This window comes from Carassius gibelio, chromosome A5 (genome assembly GCF_023724105.1).
Source record: "Carassius gibelio isolate Cgi1373 ecotype wild population from Czech Republic chromosome A5, carGib1.2-hapl.c, whole genome shotgun sequence".
Taxonomy (NCBI): Eukaryota; Metazoa; Chordata; class Actinopteri; order Cypriniformes; family Cyprinidae; genus Carassius; species Carassius gibelio.
Genome location: NC_068375.1, coordinates 17,669,635 through 17,696,084, shown reverse-complemented (window position 1 = coordinate 17,696,084; position 26,450 = coordinate 17,669,635). Strand labels below are relative to the sequence as shown.

At 37.7% G+C, this 26,450-nt stretch overlaps 1 protein-coding gene across 2 annotated transcripts in view; it reads right to left on the bottom strand.

Annotated features, from left to right (window-relative positions):
• The window catches only part of LOC127999018 (cotranscriptional regulator FAM172A homolog), a 166,777-nt gene that overhangs the window by 98,148 nt on the left and 42,179 nt on the right, over window positions 1-26,450 (bottom strand). For both annotated transcript variants that reach the window (XM_052592155.1, XM_052592156.1), the window contains exon 7: window positions 2,695-2,910. In XM_052592155.1, coding sequence (XP_052448115.1) covers window positions 2,695-2,910 — 216 coding nt within the window. The remainder of the gene's footprint in view (window positions 1-2,694; window positions 2,911-26,450) is intronic.

Sequence of the window (26,450 nt, the reverse complement as noted above, 5' to 3'; positions counted from 1 at the left end):
ATATTTGTATCTCAATATTACTTAATCTACACACGTTAACAGTTGTATTTTCATTAACGAATATTAATAGAAAAGACTGATAAATACTGTAACAAATGTATTGCTTATTGTTAGTAAGTTAATGCATACAAAGTGCAATGCAAAGTATTACCAAAAATACTGTAGTCAGTTGATGTTGTTTTTACCTTCAGAAACAAGTCATTAGGAAACAACGATACAAATTTTAAAACATGACCAAAAGTGTGGTCATGATCTGTTAAAAATATTAAATTATATATTATATTATATTTATTATATTCTAAAGGAATTTTGTGTAGTACTTGCCCATGTAAAACTCATCACCACTATGCTTAGCACCTTCCAGGGCACTGCTATGGTGCTGCTAATATGTTCTGAGAGGTTTTAGGCTTTTGTTTGATTACGAGCCCATTTGAAAAGAGCCCACCATTGAGTTTTAGTCATATATTGTGCCTAGAAAGGTTGTGGCTTTATATTTAATAATTATGGGTTAGGGGATTAGAAGGAAAAGAAGCATTAAACGACACCGCTAATAATGTTTGTGAATATAATGAAACTTTTTCAACCGTTACAAAAGTCTTTCCACAATATGATTTTATGCCACTATAATCACTTAAATGCTATTGCACATGAACCCTTAACAAACATAAAGGAGCTCAAAGTATACAGAGAAAATGAAATCAGAGCACTGAATCATTACATTTCAACCGCTGACAATGTGCTGCAGGATATTAGTTCTATAAAAACTAAACAAACCAACAACACACAGAAACTAAAGCTTTCCCAGCAGTGGCAACAGCAGCACTTTAATGCTCCCTGCAGGAATTCACAAGCACACATACTGTATAAGTCACAGACACACATTCATCAGCGCACGTGCTTGTGATGGTGCAGCTCGCGCCGGTCTGATGCATGGAAAGCAGGCAGAACTAGACTAACAATCTCATACTACTAGACTTCTAATGTGCCAAAAGTTCAGGAGGAGAGCGAGAGAGATGGTAAGTCGTCTCATTATATGAATCCCAAACTATCCCAGCTGAAATATTTATAAAGACATTAATATGGGTTCGTCCATTCCTCCATTTCAGGAGATGTACACACACTCCTTCTCGATCTCTTTCTCAACACACATTGTTGCATGTGCGCATGAAGATGTTAGTAGCATCCGGCTTTTATAGATACTGTTTTTCCATTATACACAACATCCTGGAGAGCAACTTCCTCTATTCACCACATCAACACTGATGAAACGCCTCAGAAATGGACGAGGTGTTGAAATCGCAGATTCACACTCACTGATGGCTATTTCATAGATTTTTTTTTCTCTTACTGAACATGCACGCACGTGTGTGTGGTGTGTGTGTCTGTGTTAAAAATCATCTTCATCTGGGCAACACCACAGAATTCTGTCCTCAATGAGAATTTATTAAGGAAGGACAGGTGTCAGAGTTGGTTTATGGCGATAAAAAGAGGTTAATTAAGAGAATTTGTTTACAAAGAGAAGAAAAGTGAGAGGTTTGATGGTTTTAAAGCTGACTTGATGCTAATAGTGCAGATAATGAAACCTCAGTGTGCCTTGTGTGTGTGTGTGTGTGTGTGACCGTAGCCTCAGGAGTGTGTTGACAGCTCACACACCGCTACTGAGTCAACGATGGTGCATGACAGCACAAGGAGTGTGACGATATGCAAAATGGTGATAAAAAAAAAAAGAACTTTCTGATGTATTGCCAATTCATGCTTCCTTGTTTCATCCGGTTGCCTCATGGCCTTGCATTAGAAATTATTTGTTTCTCTGATTTAGAATGTATCATCTGTGGTGTGCATAATGTATAATGTGTGTTTAAGAGGTATAATCTTTGAAATCGGTACAATCTGGGACTAAGATCAGATATTTGTAAAGATACCATTACATTCCTGTTGGCTTTAAGGTCATTTGCATGCTTTGTACTCTTGAAGTCGGCATGAAAAGAAAATCCATGCTATCCATTTTCTAAATGCTTGTTATTGATGTTATTGTGAACGATTCATCCATGCATTTTTATGACCCAATCATTTTTAATGAAAATATCTTCCTGTGAAAAGAACATGCTTCTCTCTGTAGACATATGCCATACTTTTCCAATCACTTAATCAGCTTAAACCATGTAGCCTCAATTTTTGAGAGCAACGGACACTTCTCAAAATCTACAGTATATAGTCAAGTCCCCACCTTCCTTTTATTTGTATTTTTTCAACCTGTTATACTTGGATGTGCATCAAAATATTGAAGAAAGGATTTGCTGCTACTTCTGTTTCATCAAGTCCTTAAATGTTGACAAAATTAACTTAGCAGATATTTGCATTTAACATTTACTGCATTTCTTTACTGAGAAAGGAACTTGTCCAATCAGATGCTCTCTAGAATGAAAATGTCCTTCTCCCTAATGGTTCAAAACTGTGAGATAACTAATGTATACTGTCTATTAAAACTAAATTAATGAATTGAAATGGGAAAGCACTTTGGTAGAAAGCGCATCAGGGAATAAAACAGTGAGTTGATTTAAAATCTGGATGTTGTCCAAACTCTCCACAGCCTCCTGTCTCCACATGTGTGGCCCTAAAACCCTTCTCACCCTCTATTTCACCTCATATTCTTTTCTCTCTCTCCATACCCATCACCCTCCCTCAGCCACTCACTCGTATCGGGATGTGCTCCATCTCTCTTTCCTTCTGCGGGTTGCGATACTTCTCATAAAAGTCCTTCTTTTTCTTGCTCTCCCGCTCTTCCTTCCTCTCTCTCTTTTCAGCCGGCTCATCAGAGGCATCCGGGGACGGATTCTTGGCTGAATCCGGAACCTTCTCCACCTCCAGAGAGTTTTCGTTGGGGTTCAGCACAATCACCCCGTAGCCCTCCTGAGAGACAAAGCACACATACAAATGAATAAACAAATACACAGGCTCCAATGCTCTTTCTGATTGTGTCTGAGTTGCCAAAACAAACCGGGCCTTCATAATAAAGCAAGGTGTCCGGGGAGAGGCATGTATGCCAGCGCTGTGAGTCACGGCATTGTGTTGCATGCGGTAGAGGAGTGAACTGTTGGGAGAGGGATTAGAGCGGCTCTCCATGCGAACCGAGGTCAGTGTTGCTTTCATGTGCGCTCAAATTCAGCTTCAGCTTCACTTAGTGCGCTGACATTCACCATAAAGAGCAATACTAATACTGAGGAAATCCAGGAATATATTTATTTTTTATAAGTCAAAAGTATTATTTTTTTTGTTTAGATGCATGTCTAATTTTTGTCTAACATTGCTGTAAATAAAACCAAAGAAACAAAAAAACATACCATACAAAAAGCAAAACAATAAATAAACAAATAATACATTTAAAGCCTTTAATAATGAATTTGTATCAGTGTCTCGGTGGTATTAAAGTGTCTTTATAGAGAGAAGGGCAGATATGAATAAATGCATAATACACAGCCAAATTCCTGCAGAAGAGAATCATAAAAATCAATGTTTCTCCAAGACGGCTGAAAAAAAAAAATGCTACTACATCAATAAGAATGACTATTTTAAAACAAATAAATTACTTTCAGAAATTAAATACAATTATTTAAAAGTATAATTATTTCAATTACATAAAAACTACATGTGTTGAAATATGAATAGCATTTAAATCACAAAACATTCTTATTATAAGGTATCTAATCAATACTTTTGAAGCAAAAAAAAAAAAAAAGATTTCTAGATGACAACTTATATATTTTTCCCCCACCGATATAAGAGCTTCAAACTATTTGCATTTCTGCAGCGACAAAGACACAAAGGTTTAATTTTTAAAACAGCTAATTAAAAATTAAACTTCTGTCAATAGCAAACAATTACAATTATTTAACAGGATGGACTGTCAAGCAAGCATTTTCACGTCTAATCAATACAAATAATCTCACACCAGCATTTTACTAATACAACTAATAAGAATTAAAAACACTTATATAAGATTATTATGTGCTCATACAGTTATCAACAGATTTTATAACACATTTTAAAATCAGAATTTAATTTACAGTTAAATATAAAACAAATTAAATTGCATACATATTAAACATTTAACACAAAATCAATGCGATCATTAAATTATAAAACTGCAGCCAGTATAATGAATTGCTGTTGAACTCAGTTTCTGATTAAATAAATGTCATGTTCTCTGAAATCCAGTCAGACAGCCTGTGGTGTGGAAAAGCAGAGGAGGCGTTTATCAGAGTTAGTCTAAACTGACCAGAAGTAGGGTTGAAATGTTTAGTTATTGGTTGGTGTCTGGCAGGCTGGTGATGTTGGTGTAGTGGTTACACAGTGTGGTGAAGAGGCTGAGTGAAGCTCGGTGCCACTGCCCACTGGTGGCAGCTGGGATAAATGACTGAAAAACCAACAAACTCCCCTTTGCCCATTCTTATCTTATCTTTTGAAATAATAATGTCTTTAAAGCAGAGGTCATACAATAATTTCCGTAAGTTGACTAAACTGAACTGTTTTGAACTTAGGTCCATGTAGTGCCACTGATCTCATATTTCCCATATTGATAAAACATATTTCCAGCAACACGGGGTATTTTCAGCATTCTTCACTCCTATCATAAAATCCAAAATGTTCATTTCTCCCTCAAAATTGTCAAAAATTCAATCAGCAGTTGTTAAAATATCAGCAAATGAACAAGTTTTTCACATTTATCTAAAGTATAAAGTTAATTAAAAAATGTACAAATTAAATGATCCAGAAAAAGGTTTGAACTGAGTCTGTATATTACAAAAGAATAGTACAAACGAATAATACAAAATTATATAAACTAATTATGAATATTATTATGAAATAAGAATACTAATAACACACACACACCCCCCCCCACACACACACACTCACACGCACGCACGCACGCACACACACACACACACACACACATATATATATATATATATATATATATATATATATATAATCTTTTTTTTTTTTCAAATGACAATTTATATATATATATAATAGAACATGATGATCATTTATAATATTATGCCTCTAATAGTTACTGTCAAATAACCAGCACTCATGAGCAGGCTTCTGTTTCTATGTTTAGTGTTCAAACTTCGCAATGATGTGCGTCCTGTTATCTGAAAGACTGCAGAGCGTCTCTCTCTCTCTCTCTCTCTGTTATTACACATTTGCTATATCCTGGCTTCTTCCCATGCCCTCCTGCCCTGGCAGACACCTCCTCGAGGGGCAAGTGGCGACAGGGTCTGGCCCCTGGGCCAGCGGTCAGCGCAGGTCACCGCAGCCCCTCACTGGGGCTCAGACCCTCATAACCCACCGCTGGACTGCCTCTTTAGTGCTCTTTTGTCCGGCTGTCTCAGACCGGCCGGCTTCTTGCACATAACACAACAATGACTTGATCTCTCTGAGCTGTGACTGACACCGCAGTGACACTCTGGAAAATTCTCTGGGTTTCATTTGAGTGTGTGTGAGTGTTGTTGTAATTATACGACAAAACAGCTCACCTTTCAAGAAGCCGGTTTAAGATGGGGTGAGGGAATGCATAGAGCTCGAGATGAAAGAACTGAGAGAGTTTCTACGCGGCCAAACAAACGCTACAAAGGATCCATCACCATGAAAACCTTCTGCCACAGCGTATTTGCACATTTACTGATACAAACACAAAAACGGGCTGTTCGGTTTGATCCGGTTAGATGCGTAATTGATAAGTACAGCGATGACGCCGTGTCCCCCAAATCACCCCTTCTCAAATAAACTCTATTTTAAGTCTGAATGGCTGAAATGAGACATTCCTAATATTCCTCCACCTCTGATGAACAGCACAGTTTTATCTATATGCGGCCCTTTTGCTTGGCTTTGAAGTGAGTGTGTCTCTTTTTTTGTCTCCTTTGGGTCTCTGACTAAAGTGTGTATTGCTCGATGATAACAACACTTGATGGATACAAAGCACATTTGATAGCAGTCAGGAGTGTATGTGTCTATGCGTGTGTGAGATAAAAACTCCATGTGAATGAGTATGTTCCACATGTAACCATTTGCACAGGAATCGACATGTAACTTGACACAGCAACATGTTTTTACATCTTACAACGAGAGCATGTTAACGTGTGTGTGCGCGTGTGTGTGCGATCAAAGCAGGAGGTGGCGAGCTCTCGGTGTTAAAAGCGACGGACAGACTCTCCATTACAGCACGGCCTTGGCCTGGCCCCCTGTGTGTGTGCGTCCTGTTCTCTGATTGGCTGTCGTCTGTGGAAATGCCTACGGCTGAGGAGTCCAGCCAATCACAGAGAAAGAGGCATCAAGGACAGTGCATGATGATTGGCGGAGGGAACTGATGATCTGAGGAGGGTCGGCAGGTATTTAGACACACACACACAAAAATTCAAACAGAGATGCGAATTGAAAAAAAAAAGATTTGATTACAAAAACTAAAAAATTACACCCTTAAGCATATTGGGCAAATGTAATAACAATAATAACATTTGCATAACCCTTACGAATACAGAAGCGAAGCAACACATGAGACAAACTGACTGACCGGCAATGCATTTCACATACTGAGAGAATCAGTGAGCGGCACGGGTCCGTATTACAGTCTTTCATTACAGGTTGGTGTGGTGTGCCCCCTCCAGGTGAATGTAAATCTAGGATACAGTATTATAAACCCGAGCTCTGTGAGGGTGAGCTTGAGGCCTGCCTTTCAAGGCCACCTCTACCCCCCACCCCACAGTTCTGGGTGACCTTGTCTGTCAGCGGCGCTACATGGGCTTCTTTTCTACTGTGCGAGAGGCCATTATCCTTTTCTCCGAGATACCACACACAAACCTCCTCTCTCTTTTTTCTCTGTGAGATTAAGACCGCTTTCACCCCCCAGTTCCTTCTGCTCCTCTTTACAAATATACCCGGTCCTGATTGGATGAGACGACACACACAGAAATACACAGCACTCGATCTGGGCAGTAAGCTGGTATATACCGTACACTGTCGGCGAGTTGAGATTTTGAAGTACTGTTTATACAGCGATGCACAGCAAAGACAATATTGACATTTTTACACAACATGTTATATAGGGCTGTTGTATGGCTCAACGAAAGTGTTTGCTCATGTATTGTTGCCAAGCGATGACACAAGTCATTTTAATTAATTTTTAAAATTTGGGATGCAATAGTTTTAAATTTCTAGTCAATGCCAATAAGTTTTACATATAATATTGAACTGATAAATACACATTATTTCATATACATATATATATATATATATGTATGTATATGAAATAATGTGTATTTATCATTTATATATATATATATATATATATATATATATATATATATATATATATATATATATATATATATATATATAATATGAATATGAATAATAATAATAAAATATCAAGTTATGATCATACAAATTCCAATAACCAAAACATTATACATTCCATTTTGTAATATTAGTTTTATGGTTTTATGAGACGTTGATTTTAGATTTTTACTATAATTCATCTTTTTCTTTGCGATACTCTAGTTTTAAACACAAAGACAAATAAAATAAAGAATAGTTAATGTGTTCAATGTATTTCACACACACAGACACACACACACACACATATATATATATATATATATATATATATAATTGACTCATATATCATATGCATACCTCCCACCTGTACGCAGCAGGAATCAAGGAAAGACGTCTGCATGCGTTACATTCTTTGGATGGACTTTCAGGGCCTTGTAAATGTCCATTAAATGACTGTGAGGCATAAGATCTTCAGAGATTTTAAAATCCATACAGTAAATTACTGCGTGTGGAAGTGGGGAAGAGGAAAGACATAAGCCAGGCTTTGAGCAGCACAGCTGACTGAGACGCATGGCTGTGATTAAGCTGTCCCGCTGTTTACAACACTGTAGTTACAGCTCGGGGCTTTGGCTTTATCAAAGAGATGTTGGGAAACCTCGCTCATGATCGAAGACACACGCACACACACACACACACACACACATCTGCTTTCAGTGAGCTGTGCAACCCCTTGAGGGCAAGAAAGACAGGGAAAGAAAGAAGGGAAAGAGAGAGAGACAAAATGAAAACAGTGAGTGAGGGAGGGAGAGAGAGAGAGAGAGAGAAAGATGGCGAGTCGGGGTGGTGTCGCATTAATCATGGTGCAGGTGGAATTTGTCAAAGCTATCGATTGTGTAAGTAAATGTTACAGAAATCATTTGTCAACTTTTTACAGGAGGGCAACATGTCAATCGCTCAAAAAGAAGTGACTGTGGCAGAAGGGAAACACCATTTACCACTACAGAGAAACAATGCTGACCTACAAACAGACAAACCACTAAACACCAATACGTCTACAGACACTTACTACGGAAACATTTCAAGTCTACATGAAACCAAAAAACAAAACAAAAATTACTTTCTTAAAGCAGTCTTAGTCTAATAATTCACAAAGCAAACATTATGATGGATTAAATCAAGCTCCTGTGTTCGGTTTGTTTTGACTATACACTGACTTGCTAATTTATTATGAAAGTAAAATGGGTTGTAAATTGCATGTCATATTTATTATAAAACAAAAATACATATTAAATATGAATTATTATGTATGTATTTATATATTAAAATAAATGCAAATAAATAAGTGACACCATCCATCAGCTCCATTCCCACATGTACAGTAGCATTAGTAGCAGGTGTGGCAGTACTGAGGTCCAGAGGTGTGTTTATGACGTGGAGGCGGAGGAATATGAATAATTCAGCTATACAGTGGGCATGCCTTTAGCTTCATGATTTATATTTCTATATTGCGCTCATGTGCATTTTTAATGACGGTGATAGGTGGTATAAATCACTTAAAAAGATTGCTGCCCCATGATATCTCAAACTGTTCCGTATATAAACGACCATACACTGAAAGGGAGGAGACAGTGTGACTCTATTCCATACGTGTGAGATGGAAAGGGTGTTTGCTTTGACAAGGTAACCATACTGTACGTGATTAGTGGTTTATTACAAGGCTGCCAACATATGCACAGATGTGCGACAGCGCTATTAAACATAAAAACCAGCATAAAAGCTAAGGAAGCTTTTGGTTTAAATTTAGACACTTGTTAAGGCCCATTTTTATTTTTATTATAAAATATAAAATTAAAAAATTAAAATAACAATTCAGTTCAGCTCAGCCCAAAACACACACAAAGCACAAAAAAACAAACACAAGACTAAAGAATAAAATGAAATAAAAAAAGTTTTATAATAAAACTAGATTATTAAAAGAGACCAAAGACATAAAAAGCATTCGTGCTAAGCCAGACATTTAGCACTAACAGATCAGAGGCTAAAGGCCTCTTGAGCGGAGCAGCATTTTCAAACTTCATATTCCTGTGTAATCTATCTCTGGCTGAGTATGAATAATGAGTGTCCTACAGGGTATTAATCTTCCTGACCACCACTGACTGTGGCCACCCCTTGAGGTCAAGGGTTAAAGTGGAATCCCTTGACCTCTACTTTGTTATTGTGGCCCCAGAGAAGGAGAGCTAAAAGACATGCTGGTGGTCTCCAAGGTGACACTGATCATTGGATTAAATGAGAATATATTACAGTGAAATATTACTTCCTAGAATGATTTCACCAACAAGCGAGGAGGATTACCATGTCTATGTATTATCATCAAAAGGAAACGTTCCCAAAGCTAGCTGAGCTCACTAAAGAGTCTGCATTTTAAAGAACCATAGATGGTTCTACGCAAAAGCTGTACTAAAAGTTAACAAAAATCATGCTGCAATCTAAAGAACTCACATTTTAAGGTGGCAAGCCATGTGAAGGAAATCTATGAATGTGCTACACTGAGAAAAGTGACTGTGGACTTCAATTAATATCAGAAAATTAAAAGTACTGCACTGCTAGCTTAGCAACATGCTAACAAAAAACTTCCCTGTGTGTTTCACGTGTAACACTATTTGTGTTGAATGTGTTGTTGTCGTCTAAAAAGATCACTCCAAATCAGTCACTTACAAGGTTTCATAATAGATAGTATGCCATCTTAGAAGTCGGTGCCCTATGTAGAAAACTACGCAGCTCAACAGGTTTTGGAGCAGAGCTTCTCAAACTAACTTTTGGCTATACAATAGAGACAAATACACTTCACGACAGCATGAGCAGTGAGTACACCGCTTTCCCATAAACATGAATGCAGTTGTGAGAAGGAATATTTTTTAACTTCACCTGTTGGCTTATTTTTATTTTTTTAACATATTGCTTACTCATAAATCATAAAACTGGGTAATTAATCACGCTGTCAAAAAGAGGACAGAGGAGAACATGTGGAGGTCGGAGGCCATCGCCAGACCAATGGAGGTCAGGGTCACACCACATTCCTCATTATCAAGTTGGGATGAGAGAGGGCCAGAGCAAACAAAAGCTAAGCAGATGGAGAAGGACGAGGGGCGAGAAAAGAAGCGAAAAAAGAGGGAGAAGAAAGGGGGGAAATGACAAAGAAAAGTAAAAGAAGCTGTCAGCTGCCTGCAAATGAAGATGGGGAACTGATTCTGAAAGGGAAGGCTGCAAGGGAGACAGACTAAAAAAAGAAAAAAAGAAACAAGAGAGAGAAAAAAAGAATGAGAAAGGGAAAAAAAAAAACTACATGATGTTTCTGCCATATAGATACAAAATAAGGTGGAGAGCAGAGGATTGCCAGCGGTCTCAGAAGCCCCCATCACACACACACGCGGCTGACAGAGACGTGAGGAATCAGTAGTGGCAGATATGATTGTTATCTGCTTGTCTCTGGTCTTCTGAGAGAAAGAGTAAAGAGAAGCGATACCTTTCTCTCCAGATGGCAGATCAAGCCTTTAAAGACAGTTAGCAGGTCCAAAAACACAGAGGTCAGTCTTGTTCAATATACAAACCCTACTGCCGCAGATAAGATGAGTGCTCATGATAGCACCAACAAAGGTGGAAAGAGATGTAAGGGAACATAAAGATGACTTAATTTATTCTGTTGAAAACAACAATACATTTTGAATATTGTGCTTTTATCAGAGGTGGAAAGAGTACAAAAATATTCTACTCAAGTAAAAGTACCATTACATGAATGAAATTTTACTTAAGTACAAGTAAAAGTACCAGTCTAAAAATCTACTCAAGTAAAAGTAAAAAGTAGCTCGTTTAAAATTTACTCAGAGTAAAAATTACTTGGTTACATTTTAACAGTGGTGGGGAGGCAAAAATGGGACCAAGGGTGTCAGACTCAGTTCCTGGAGGGCCACAGTCCTGCACAGTTCAAATATAACCCTAATTAAACAAACCTGATCCAGCTAATCTAATCATTTAGGTTTATTTGAAAACTACATGATATGTGTGCTGGAGCAGGGTTAGAACTAAACTCTGCAGGGCTACGGCCTTCCAGGAACTGAGTTTGACACCCCTGGCACAGGCCTATTAATCTCAAACTAGTTGTTTTTAATTAAAGGAATCAGTTATTTGGAATAATAAGACATTTGGGCTGTTACCAGGCAAATCGGTATCAACAAACTCATCTTTTCAATGCAGACGAAATGCAAAAGCTTCTTCGGAAGTGGCATTTAGATGTATTTACACACTGTTTAGTGCAGGACAAGAATGCATTTACAAATCTGCAGTTACAAATGCATGAATAATGTTTCGATATACAAGGCATAAAATGTTGAATACTCATTTGAAATGATAAGAAATTAATTATAAAAAAAAAAAAATCAAAAGATACTTTAAATGTGAAATTAAAATGGCCAGTCTGTGTCAGCAAGTCACTGTTAATAAGTGAGTCACTGGGATTGAACTGAATCATTTAAACGGTTGATTCATTCAGGAACGAAAAAACTGTTATGTTGCACAGAGACCCAAAACTGTGCTTTGGTGGCTGTGTTTGGAATAATTTTTTGTTGTAAAAATAGAGCAAAAACAGACAATATGGTGTCTAAAACGCAAATCTCTTAATTAACTTGTTTACTGACCTGTTGTAAAAAAAATTTGACTGTTGTAACAGTGCGTTAATCAGACCTTTCTGTAACGCTAACGTTAATACGCTTAAACGAAAATAAGGAAATAATTGTGTAGCGGAGTATTTTTTGTACACAGTGCCGCGAACTGTCAATCACTCCTGTGCGCGTGCATCACTGTCCTCCTCGCAGCTGCAGCAACTTGCGCTCTCTCTCTTCATCAAGCTTTAAAACAAAAAGGGGACAAAACGATCATATTGTCCTTGTGCATAGGCTATAGATTAATTAGATAAATGAATATCTAAATTTGTGTCTTGCCGTCTACGGTCTTTTTTTAGAACTTTTTTAGAAAAAAGATGCTGCAGCCAATGAGCAGCCAGCGGGGGCTGCAGGACGACTCAACCTCCGCGGACAGTTTTTAATGTTTATCAGACAATAAATACTCAAGATTTTGCTTTAGTATAATTTTCAGGACAATTAGGGCCAGATTCGGGAGTCGGGACAACAGTTTAGATTTAGGGACTGTCCCGAATTTTTCGGGACGTCTGGTCACCCTTCCTGAAAGAGTTGCATTACTTCATTAGCTTGAGTCTGACCTGCAGTGATAGGATTCAATATTGGTGAGGTGTCAGTCAGCGAATCATCTGATTCTGATCTTGTTCTTGCAGTATTCAGAGTCTGAAGCCAAGAAAACATATTAAGTGTTGTTGTTAACTGTATTTGATTTTTAACCGAACCGAGCGTTGTGTACACTCACAACGAGTTTCACACACCTTCTCCGGCCACGTTGAGTTGTTGACACTTATCAGTGGGAAAAGCAACACATGCGCTATTCACTTGTATAATTTAAGGGTGAATGGGTAATGTAGTTTCTGCTCTGGGTGGGATGAATTAGGAAGCTTGCATTGTGAAGGGCGCTCTGAAAATCGGCAGTGCAGGTAAAAGATTAAAACCTATATTAAAACAGATGTCCAAATGAGCTTACCGGTAAAGCACGTTCTGGGCGCACGGAGAGATGGTGGTACGCTCAAGAGCTATATTTGGAAGTGGCGGTACTGAGTACCGGTGCGTACTGGCCCACTTAAAGCACTGGCAATGACTATACTTTGGAATTTTTTTGCAGTCCACTTAGAATTCAACATGGAAATCATTTTTGTTTTTTATTGGCATTGATTGTCTTGAAATTCAAATGGCACTTACATGCCTGTGTTTTTATTTCTGTAATAAATATGGCTTTCAAGCCAACAGTTAATTTGGAGGATATTGATGGTTTATTGCAGGTATGTTGTTTACATGAGAAAATCTATGTTACAAGTTAAACAAAAATGAATTTAAATAGTTTCTTTGTCTTGAGTTTACATTAATTATTTACATTTTACATTTACATATCCAAAAAGTTTCAGTCTTTTAATTGCGATTAATCGCGATTAAGTTAAAAAAATTGTGTGATTAATTAGTTTTTTTTTTTAATCGATTGACAGCACTAATATATATATGATCATGGTTTTTGGAGGAAAAGACGGCATTCTTTGTGTGATTTTGATTTAATATATGAAATTATATAAATATGTAAATTTCTGCCCCATATCTTCAATTTTGTGATCATTCTAAATGCGCTTTACAAGACTGAATCACACAGTGAAAGAATGCACTGTAAATGCGCGCCCACATTGTTAAAACAACAATGATATTGTCGCAGACCATACATATCGCACACTCTGCACCAGTCTTTTTGGCTAATTTGTGCAAAACCTCTTGCTAAAATGTCAAATCTTCATCTTTCTTGTGATTTTAGCGCCAGCTTGCCCTCCTGCCCATTATTTACTGCCGTAGTTTCCAGGGAGCGATTTTTTTTTTTTTTTGTACTCAGTAAATAATGTGTTTTCAAATGTAGCGAAGTACAATACTTCAAACAAAATATACTTAAGTAAAAGTACAATTACAGATTTTAAAAATTACTTTAAAAAGTAGAAGTACACAAAAAAGCTACTCAATTACAGTAACGCGAGCAAATGTAATTCGTTACTTTCCACCTCTGGCTTTTATACTGTATATACCTGGAATGAATGTGACTAGATATTTCAAGCTTCAAAAATTAAGCAAAACCATCATGAATATGATCCAAAACTCATTTGATACTTTTTTTTAATTACATTTTTTAATGTTTGACATTGCAAGTCCCAATTCACTCTCATTATGTGGAAAAGAGTGGCCAGGATATTCTTCAGAAATTCATGTTTTGTGTTCCACAGAAGAAAGTCACAGAGGATCAGTGAAGTTGTGTTTGCTGCACATAGTCTACTGAATTTTCCAGAAAATATGATCAATTGCTAAAACCCATTTAGGACAATGGGAGCCAAAATGAATTATTTGGAAACCAATAACATTGTACTTATGTACTATCCAGAGTCAGTCTTTTTGATTTCATGAGTGAAAGGATACCAAGATAAAGTGTATTAAACAGCTGCATTCTGCTGGTCATATGACCAACAACATGGCCGCCCCCACGAGACGAATCGCTCCATGTAAAATAAAACAGCTACAGATATGGATGCAGAATGGTTTGTGTGGCCTCTCGACACACAGAATGCACTATTTATATTAGCCTAGTCACAATTAAGTGTCCTAGGTTTGATATTTTACCTGATTACCTCTTAACAAGACCCTCTCTCCTTTCATTCATTACTCTGACATCAGTACAAACAAACCGAAGGACAAGAATGGCTACCTGGCAAAATGATGCATGAAACGTGAGCTAGTGGGAGAAAAAAAAAAATATCAGCAAAACAATTTAAAAAGTGCATATGCTATGCAACTCCTGATATTACCATCTAATCCCACTCCACCACACGAAAGCTGAATTCTCAACCGGTTCTGTAACAGAACATCACTCCTGAACGAGACATGGACCGCAGCGCAAAATTAGCTGTCACCCTTTCCTCAAAATCTTTGTTAATCTCGTTTCCAGTGTTTGTGGATTTATCAGCACATGCATCAATGTCAGCTCCTTGGTTACTGAGGCGCACTACACGGGAGAAGATATAATTAAAACTGTTTGGGTGCCAAGCAAGGGGAGGGGTGAGGGTGGGCGGCAATGGAACATTGACGTCTTGTTTGCTTCGTTTGTCTCCTTACCCCTTGAGAGTCACGCATGCATACAGCTGGCGATAACAAATACACCGGAAGGATGCATTCGCTAGCTCTGACATCTCAGGTCAGCGAGTGGCAGCAGCTTAATGACGGAAGTTTGTCCAAGGGACCATCCTGTGCTTCAGTTCAGCCTTTACACAACTATTAAAAAACTTCTGGTACAGCCATCAAACTGACCATGATATGTCTCATTACTGAGCTAGAAAATGTAGCAGAGCAAAAAAATAAAAAGTATAAATAAAACGCCCAGAAAAATGAATGAATAAATAAACCCATATCTATTAACCGATAACAGACTGACTTCAAAACAACACTCTTCGGACAAGTCCATAGCTTCGCAAGAATAATAGTTTCATAGCATATGTGGCATTCACAAATAAATGGTCGGCAACTATGTAAACATGCCAAAGAGTGCACACATTAACAATTCAATACCCCCAGTCTTCAGTTTCTGCCGCTGGGACCAGTCCTCCCTGAATGTGGCCACAACAGCACACAGACCCCTGTGGCTCGATGACACCTTGCCAGATTGATCACAAGATACAGACACTGAAAAATACACTTGTATGTAAAATACATTCAGTTGTGGATGGGGGGAGAAAAATTTCAGCACACACTGAGACAAGCTCCCCAGAGTCGAACGTGTGCTGTTGAAGTGAGTGTTTGTGAGAGGGAACTAGTATTAAATTCACACTTACACTTGTAGAATAGCATCCAAATAAAATCTGGATTTTTACGTTGGATTCGTAGTAAAGAAAAATAAAAAAATATTCCAATGTTACTTATAACTTTTCACATTTGCTAAGACTGGCACAATAAATCAAGTGAATGTCTACTAAATGTAAATGTAAAGCTTTCAAAATGAAAACTAAACATTCTGCTTTCAAAACTGTCATTCTGCTGTTAAATGTGATAAAAACTTAGTTGCCCTCTAAAAGGGTTAAGCAATAAAATAAAATAAAAATAAAAACTAAACTAAATAAAATAAAATAAAAAATGAGATGAAAACTCAAAGTTATTGTGAATAGGAAAAAGATTGTAAGTTCTTTGATGTTTTTTATTTATTTATTTTTAAGAAAAAATCATTTAGACGGGAAGTTAAATGGCCTGTGTTCAGGACATGGGATAGGCCAAAATAGAGAAATCAAATTTCACCTTTCAAAACTCTCATAAATTGGGAAGAAGTAATTAAAGAGGTATAATTTTTTTTATGTTTTTTTATTTAAAATGTACTAGAGAACACATAAGTCCCCCTAACTCAACAATCACTCATTTACACCAATGCACTGACCAATGAAATGTGAAAGTTGGGCTACTTTTCTAGGTGGGTGAACTTTGCTATTTTCGCATTACCAATTAATTCCTGTTCCATCACATCCCATCTTGGTGTCTTTTTGTGGATATTGTTAAAAGACTTTAAACTTAAATCACGCCAGTCTCATGCCTTCACATTTGTACCCATCACCATTCCTTTTTTTTTTTTTTCAATTTTAGACAAGTGAAATTCATTTCCTGTGGTAACTGACGACAATGTTGAGTCGCAACATTCCTTTAAGCATGTACCTTCAACAAAGAGAAGCACCGGCCTCTGTGATGCAAAGCCGGTAAGTGAGTTAACAACACACACTTGAGGCACCTTTTTCATCCTCAACACTGCTCTTCCTCTTTCAGATCTGAACGCACTGACGCCTCTCTCTCAGTACAGTCAATAATCAATGCCATTTCAGGTCAACCCTCAGCCGAGCCTCTGACCAGACCTCTTGCTTTCATTCCCTGCTGGCTGGGTACGGGAAGACTCATTAAAAGTTCAGAGTGGCTTACTTGCTGAAGCATTCATCAGCTCTAAATAAACAAGCTCTTTGGAGGGCAGGGCAGCTTCTTTGGCTGCAGTGGTTAGACTCTGCAGAGCTTTAATTAAATTGGCAGGCAAGGCAGCGGCAGACCGAGAGGCCACGCAAAAGCCATCGCGTGAGGGCAGGCGCAGCGATCTTTGGCCGTTTGAGGTCTTAAGATCTCGCGTTTGCCAAAAGAAACACCAGGAATCTCTCTTTTCCCGTCTCCTTCCATCTATGGGTGATGGAGGAGTACAGAGCTTTAAGTGTACGTTGCCAGTGTGGCGGGTCACTTATTCCCCTCTTCATTAGCGAGAAAATGGACTCTCGTAAACGCTTGTTAAAATCCCTACCTATACTCCCTCGGTTAATGCCGGCCATCCATTTGTGTCCATTTTAGCCACCCGACAAGGCTTTAAGGGGAGATTAATTGTCTTGTGTCAGGAGACGACTTAGCCCTGTCTCTCTCTCATTTCCTTTCTTCTCGGCCACAGATGCAATAATGGAGCCCGTCTTTGTCGTAACAGAGCGATTAGTGCCCAAGAAAAAATAATAATAATAAAGAGGAGGGTGAAATGAATAGCAGAAAAGAAGAGAGGGACAATAGGAAAAAAGAAACACAGTGCCCTTCACAACTTTATACAAATGTAGATTGGGGCCCATGAATCTGAAACACTTGACATGAAATGGGGTTATTAATTAAAGAGGGGGCGATAGAATGTAATGAATCGCTTATTAATATTGATGATTTCTTTCTTTATTTCTCTCAAACCACACATTATTTCCCCATTTGTCGAGATGTACGGTGAGGCAGGACACCCTTGGTGCGTTTCGTCATCTTGGGCCCTCCGACCAGCCCTCTTGCTTATAGAAGTGACAATGTAAAGTGCCCCTCTCTCTCCCTGAGCCGAAGATAATGGCTGCTCATTACCTGGCCATTCCCAGACACGGCCGCACTCCGAATCGATGAAATGCAAGCCTCACATGGCTTTTCAGAAGCAGGGGAGTTCCCCATGAGAGTTTGATTGAGTACAAAATACCCCTCTTTTATTCTTGTCTATTTCTCTACTCTTTCTTTCCCAGACTGATTACTACGAGGGAAGTCCGACTTGCATGCAATCCCCTTTTACAGCACGTCTCCCGCCACCCCCAAACAAAAAGAAAAAATGAGCGAAAGGGCCACTGGAGGAGGACGGAGGGGGGCCAATGGGTGACTGGGTGCTGTCTCATTAAAAGCTGGCGATTGTCTAATTGTCTCAAGCGGACCTCAGAGAGACTAGTATATTATACTCCTCGCAATTAACCAAACAAAAGACTTTAACCGCCCAAGCACTGGGGTAGAAGAAGGTGGTATTCCGGCACTGCTGTGAAATGAGAGGAGGGGCCCAATTTGGGTCTTCGGACGGGAGGGGGACCAGGCCCTGATTGGCTAGATGTCTCCAGAAGATGGCTACGAGGAGTGGCCGGCCCGCAGAGAAGAGGAGGGGGGTGGTTCTCGCTAGGCCTGTGAGCATGTGCTCATTTGCGGCGAACCTTTGTGCTGGACCTGTCTGTTTACAGCTCAGGCATGGGCCTAAACACTCCCAGCCTCCATTCACACCACTCGCCTTTCAGCCCTCACAGAAGCAGCCCTTTAAACCCACTTCACTACCATTTTCCCTCTCTCTCCCATCTCCTTTTTGTCCTCTCTTCCATTACATCAAACGCAGGAACAAAGGGCGCAGAACAGAAACCTAGGCCACAGAATAGACCCATCACAAATATTAATTTGAAAAGGTGTTGAAGTGCAGAATCTACTTTTATGCACAAGGACAACTTGGGATCTCTTTTTTCCCTCATTCCCCCCACCTTCCCACTCTCTTCTTCAGTGGGGGGATTCTTTATGAGCTGCAATGAGCTTGGTTTTCAGCTTCGAAAGAAGAAGCAAAGAGGCTGGGAGTGCAATTATCCATCAGCAAAGGCTTCAGATTCAGAAGGGGCTAAAGACTCCACACTGCCCATTATGAGACCGAGAGCTGTGAGGCTGCATTCACTACTGCACATCTATTAGAGGATAGACACACTCACACACACACACACACACACACACACACACACACACACACACACACAGTCAGCAAAAAGACAAATTACAACAATTTTATTGTATAACCAAACATACACACTTTTTTCCACGAAAAAATCTTTAAACCTTGTCATTACAACAAGATCAATTTACCTGATAAGTGAAACTGAGCAAGAAAATACGACTTGTTTTCAAATAATGCATCTTAAATTAGGTTATATTTAAAAATTTGGTGAACACATTAAAATTAGGTTCAATCCATTAACATTATAACATGAAACATTAAAATGATTATATACATTTTTTATATGATTAATACATGTTAATTAATAGATGCTCTAAAAGTATTGCATATTATAGTTCATGACATCTAACTGAACAGTAAAGTGAATTTTTCCATAGTTTTAATTATAAACCTCACATATAGATACAAACATACATATACATATAGATACAAACATACATAAATACATACATAAATAAACACACACACACACACACACACATATCTATACTAAGCAAGCTATGATGACTTTCACCTTGATATTTTATATAACCGACTGGCTGAGGCCAGCCTAAAAAGATGCTCAGGACAGTGGACGGGCCACTGCTGCGCATCGTCATGAAAGCTTATCTTTCTTACGTGTTGTTAAGCCTTACCGCTTGTCGATTTATACATTAAAGCATCCAAAAACTAGACGCGAAAAAGTTGAACAGAGTAGCGCGTGCCGTTAGGTGCGCACGAGAGAGAGAGCCGCATATCACGGACAGCGACACTGAACCGTGCTCTCTTCTGCGAAGTTCACCTCAAAGTTCCTACTGCACCCGAACGAACAAATGCAAATCGCACTTTGAACAAACAAAAAGATGTGAAAGAGCCCAATTCAACACCACAGTGTTCAGGGCTCACGCAGAGAAAGGCGTCTCAAAAAACTAGAACATCGAATTTGCTTATTTTTGCTCTTGTGCCGACAAATACATACAAAATATGTCAAAATATCCACCTTGGAAATTATGCTCGAAAAAACTATCAGTTATTTCTTAAGTGAAAGTTAACAGTTGAGGAAAAAAATGGGATGTGTATTATATTGGATGCGTTCATCGTCTCTTAAAGTGACCGCGCCTAATTTAGCTAACGGCTGCTATGTTAATCCAAGAAAATGAAAATCACTCACTGCTTTTGACTGAAGTTCTTTGTAGTTTTAACAGTCAAACCAAAAATTAGTCAGAAACCAGATATAATTTTTGATATATATAGCAAAACTGTAATAATGTGAGAAATGTTGAAGGTTTCTGAATAAATGTAGGTTAGATTGTATATTTCATTTTTACATTGAAGACTATCCAGTGCTATTATTTGGTTTCTGTACCTTGACACCTACAAACTTGAAAAAAAAAAAAAACTTAAACATTGGTGTGAAACAGGAGTAATGTTGTTTGCACCTCGTGCAATGTGGAATTAGTTTACAGCTTTTTCAAGCACTTTGTGATGCATTTTGGAAACAGGAGATGAGCCCCTTTTCTAATGCACCACCTAGCTTGATAAACCCCTTCTCAAAGACTTACTGTTTGTCAACTTTATTTGGGTAACATATTCTGAATGCCTTCGGCAGAATTCGAATTAGCCATTTTAATCTAGATTAATCTAGATAAATTTCAAGATCACAGTGAGATTAATCTAGATTTTAAAAAATCTAAATCTAAATATATATATATATATATATATATATATATATATATATATATATATATATATATATATATATATATATACACACACACATGTATGTATGTACAGTGTCCATCAAGTCTTGTATTCAATGCAGTTTTAAAGAGGTTTATAAACTTTTATATGAAACATTCAGAAAGCCAGTAAAGAACGGAGAACTTTTAGGTTAGTTTTATATTGCCTGCCTTTTTAAAGCATAAAAGCTAGTCACCATAAACTTGGAAAAGAGTGACCAGAACAGTATTAAAACCTTTCCTTTTGTATTGTAAAGGGAAAAAATCAAGTCGAACTAATTTGGAAGTAAAAGAAGACAAATGTGTTTTTTAGATTTACTATCCCTTTAAGAATCCAAATTATTCATTTATATTTATACAGAATTTATTCAGATGCTGCAGATGACAATACATTTAATGCCACTGGATTCAGGCAAGTAAACCCACCCCTACGTCTTTGCTTAAGATGTTGTTTCTGAGCGTTTAACTGTCTGAACTGGCAGATTGCGAGTGAGAAAAGTTGAATCTGCTTATGAGAACTTCCATCCATGTAGCTCATGTTCTCAGGGTCAAACTAGCTCATCATCCGGAGAGAGGATTTTCTCAAGGAAGGCGAATGCGACAAATGAGTTTTACTCGATTATCCTCCTGCTTAAGTACTAATTAATGAATCTAATCACAAAAACCCAAACATGTCAATGACCTGTACTAGTGCTCAGAATCCATGCACTCCTCTAGATCAAACACAAGACGATGCATTGACAAACAGGCTCATTTTTGTATCATCCAGATCCTGCTCTCTAATGCTAAAAACATGGAGTGTATGGGGCTCCAGATTTCTGATCGAAAACAGCACTGCCACAGCTAAGATCAAACCATCTCTCAGCGTGTCGGCGGCCCCAATGGCTGGGGCCCCTCCTCAGGACCCAACCTCCAAGCACTGATCTCTGGGGCACGACAAAACAGCCAGCAGGGATCTCCATTTTCTTCAAGGCATTAACCATCCCTCCCTCTCTTCTTTTCAAACACATATAGACATACAATTACTGGTAATCTGCTTAGTCCGGTAGACTGAGGTAGGTTTGCTAACATTTGCGGCAAACAGCGCTTTTTGAAGAGAAGCGAAAAGAAGCAAAGGCGGTTGAGGTCTCCAGGTGTCCGGTAATAGTCCGTAGAATTGGTTATTATTTGCCTCAGCTTCACGCTAAGACTTAAATTATTTCACACAGTATATTTGTTTGGTGTCCAGAGAGGCAGAAATAAGAGGGAGAAAAGAGGAAACACAGAAAGCAAAACTATAACAGCCTTCTGGATTCATCAAAGAGCAGAATGATGTGAGAGACAAAGGAGAAATGAAATACTGCATCTTCTTTTTTTTATTTTTTTCTAAAAGCTCATTCCACTTCTCATTTCAGCGGCTACATGTTACAAGTCTTGATTCCATCTCAATTCTATATATAAAAACATACTTTTTTTTTTCTTCCAGAAAGAGTTCCATACCTCTGGTATTGTACAGTAGTGTCCAGTTACATTCATATAACTCCACCGATTTCAACATACGATATATCATTCAAACTTTAGGATCAGTAAGATGTTTTAAAGTTCATGAAAGAAAACAATGACAATTTCGTAAAATATTATTACAATTAAAACTACAATTTGATTTAGTCCTGTGAGGGCGATTAAAGGAAACTGTGATACATTTTCAGAATTCCTGATGAATAGAAAGAGATAAAGAAATCTTCTATTTGAAAAATAAATCTTTAGTAACATTATAAATGTATTTGCTGTCACTTAAACAATTGAAATGACTAACCTTGCTGAACAACATGCATTTTTTTTAGTTGTTTAAGTAAAAAACATTATACTGACCCCAAACATTTTAGTATATAATCTATATGTGTATAACCTGCCTAACCAACCTTGCTTTCATCTGTCTGAAATGTTTGGGTGCAAGCAAAAAAAAAAAAACTAGTAGCACAAGTAATTTGAGAAACAGTTTACAAGCTGAAATGTGCAGCTTGTAAAAGCTCATAATAATTTCAAACAGACATGTGTGAGCTGCAAAGTCTAAATTGTTTTTTAAGCAATAAGACTAGTACTGTAGAAGGATGAACTTCCTGTGGTCTAGAGCATATAACCTTTAACTTGTGGACTGTTGTTGTGCACCTTTCTGGTATCCCTGCATGTAACGTGGAAGTTACATAATTTAACAACTTTAGATGGTCATGGCAGATTTTTCGAAATCCCCAAAAAAATTTTTCGACAAGGTTCATAAGTGATTTTATCACATTAGTCTCATACACAGTAAGTGTGTCTATTAATACATAAAAAGTCAGTGTGTGTTTGAATGTTTATTCTAAACATGTATTTACTAAGTGAAATTATGTAATGTAATTATGTCTAATATTAAGTGTGTTGTGTTGAAGATATTTTTTCAACATTTATAATAAAACAAAAACAAATATCTACCAATGGGTTCCGTCAGATCTACTTAATTCAAAAGGAAAACATGTTTTCATGCCACATTGACAGATATTTGTTCTCGTTTAAGCAGAAACTCATTTTGTTCAGTTTTTCAGAAACCACTTCATATCATCATTTTGCATCTCAAGTAAATGCATCTGAGGAACATTTAATTCCATGACTTCAATTGAATTTAAGACTTTCTGAACCTATTTAAGACATTCTAAATGATGACAGTGTTTTGCTTGTATGAATTGGGATTATATGAGCAAATGACTATACTATCAAGATTTTGTTCATAAATATATTTGTTGCTGTTTGGTTTCGATGAAGAGTTAACTAACTCTAAATAAATAAATACATAAAGTCCAATACACCATATATCCACCCTAAACAAGCCAATGTCATTTTATTTCAGCGCTTTTCTCTAAAGCTGGAGCACTACCACTCCACAATCTCTCCTAGATCTGAGCAAACATTGCTTACTTATGCAGTCATTTATCTTTTCATCACAGTCAGCTTCCCAGCTCTTTAGTACCTTAACATCATCCTGCTCTCAGAAGCGGCCACACAGGGTGCAATCCTAACAAGGGCTAATGCCACCACACCAGCCACAGAGAGAAGAAAAAAGGTGCATAGTAAGAAATAGAAATGCAAGGAATGAATAAGAATGGCGGAAGGAGAAAGAGACAGTGGAAGCAAATGACCACGGACACACTCAGTCCCAACCCAGGTCCTAATGAATAAAAATGAAGATCTTGTCAAATGATGAAGTGACAGGTTAATTTGCAGCCCTAAGATACAATGTGAACAAGCAGAGGGAGGGAGAGAAAAAAAATCCCAGAGGGTGGGAGGGAAGAGAGAGCTGTCGCTGTACAAGAGAATACTGCCACCTATCTGTAGACGTCTGCACAGCAAACACACAATCACAATAAGACGGGCAATCTTGCTTTAGATGCAAACATACAGGGAAACCAGAAAGAAGAAAAAATGGATGAAGGGAAAGCCCAGAGAAAATCAGACAAGTGGAATTGATGATAAAACCAGGAAGAAGATTAGATGCAGACAGCTGCATTTTAGCCGTAAAAAAAATAATAATAATACACACAGGCAGACAGGCTCACAAAGAGGCACTGCTATCAAACGCTCGCGAGGTGCCTGGAGCTAACGTCTGCTCCTCTGCCAGCTCCCTGAGCCTTGAATGTGCTGACTGGCCCCTGGTACCCTGCGCTCTGACATTCAGATCTGCACACAGACCGGCTCAGATAACAGCCCACACACCTCCTGGGCCAGAACGCACAGTTTTGATCAGAGAGATGGGTGAGAAGGGATTAGCTAGTTTCTTTTGTCCTTCCCGATTCTGTGTTTTAAATTAATACAGAGTGGTTTTTCTTCTGATTTCTCATCGGACATCAAGTGGTAACCCAACAACAAAATTGTGTTGGGTTGCCAGATGTCCACTGAGAAACACCAAAGCAAACAAACAACTCATGAACATAACTTTAACTGCAAAAGCAAAAAAAAAAAAAACAAACAAACAAAAAAAACATATAACTATGATCATCTATATATATCTAGGCCTCTATCTATATCTATAAATGGAAGAATCACATTTTCGTATAAAAATATTAAAATATATAGTTATTTGACATCCGATCAAAAATTTCCACAAAAAATGTGAAGCAGCTCATCCATTTTCAACATTAATAATAAGAAATTATTATTGAACATCAAATCAGCATATTAGAATGATTTCTGAAGGATCACGTGACACTGAAGACCAGAGTAATATGGCTACTGACAATTCAACATTTTACATAAAAAAAATGTAATTTTAAATTGTAATTATCACTATATTTCACTTTCACTATATTTGTGTCACTTGATTTTGTATCAAATATAAACAGTCTTGGTGAGCATAAAATACGTCTTTCAGAAACATTTAAACAAATCTGACCCCAAACTTTTAACAGTAAAAAAAAAAAAAAAAAATGACAGGATGCACCCTCCATATGGTTTTGCTAAAGATTACTTAAAACCAAACATTCCCTTTACTGGGGAATTTATCACATTATTTTATTATTTATTATTGATTTAGTAAGCCAGAAATAACACTAGAAAGATAAAGAGACTGTCCAGTAAAGAAGTATTGTACTCATATATATGGCAAATATCTTGTAAGATGTTACATACCCAAACACACAGCAAAGTGTAAAAATAAGGCATATGGAAAATACTCGCTATAAACCCAGAGATGGAAATCATAACCTAACTTTACACAAGTCAACTAATTTAAGCTAGTCCCTTTCATCTGACAATAGCACAGTAGCTCCTAACTTGTTCAAAAATGCCTTGGTGTTTTTGGACGGCGTCATTAACTTTATTTAAAGAACAGATGAGCTTAGACCAAAGTAAACGGATTCTTTTATATTCCAAGCATGGCTCAGAAAACATCCGCCCAAACATCATCTCACAGCAACAGATACACAACATGAAGGTCAACTCTAGGAAGTGAAAGGAATCCTATATCAAATCAGCTGGGGAGGAAGTGCTTTAAAATAGTGCTCACCGATCTGATTTTTTTTTTTTTTTTTTGGTCTTATGGCCACTATACTTTTATCTTTACTATTAAAATGATTAAAGTCACATCAGTGTTTTTTTTTTATAGGTTTCATAACTGAAAAATTTAAAATACAAATCTTTCCACAAACCTCTAATTATTGATTTTTTTTTTTTTTTTACCAAAATCTGTACACCCTGGTGCAAAACCTTTCAAGGCTTCATCTTGGCCTGCCAATAACTGATTGGTAAATGCATGTAGATGCCACACTTGATGGATGGGAATGCCAAGGCAGTGGGGTTCACTGCTGGGAGACCACAGGGGCTTTACGGAGGCTTTATGATTAAGCTAACTGACAACACACAGAGAACGGACGTTCTTTCAGCTAGCATCCGCACTGAGATACCAGAGCAAACAGGTCTTAATCACCCCACAAGCCCTGAATTTAAACACCACATTCACAGCTAGAAGCTCCCTAAACCATCTGAATGCAACCTACAACTGAAATCAAGTCTACACCTGCACAGGTTACCATACAACCACATGATAAAGCTTCAGAATTTCTATAAGATTAAAATTTTGCTTTGAGACTTACAATAGTGTGTTTTTATAACATTTTGAATATAAAAAGAGAATTAAGA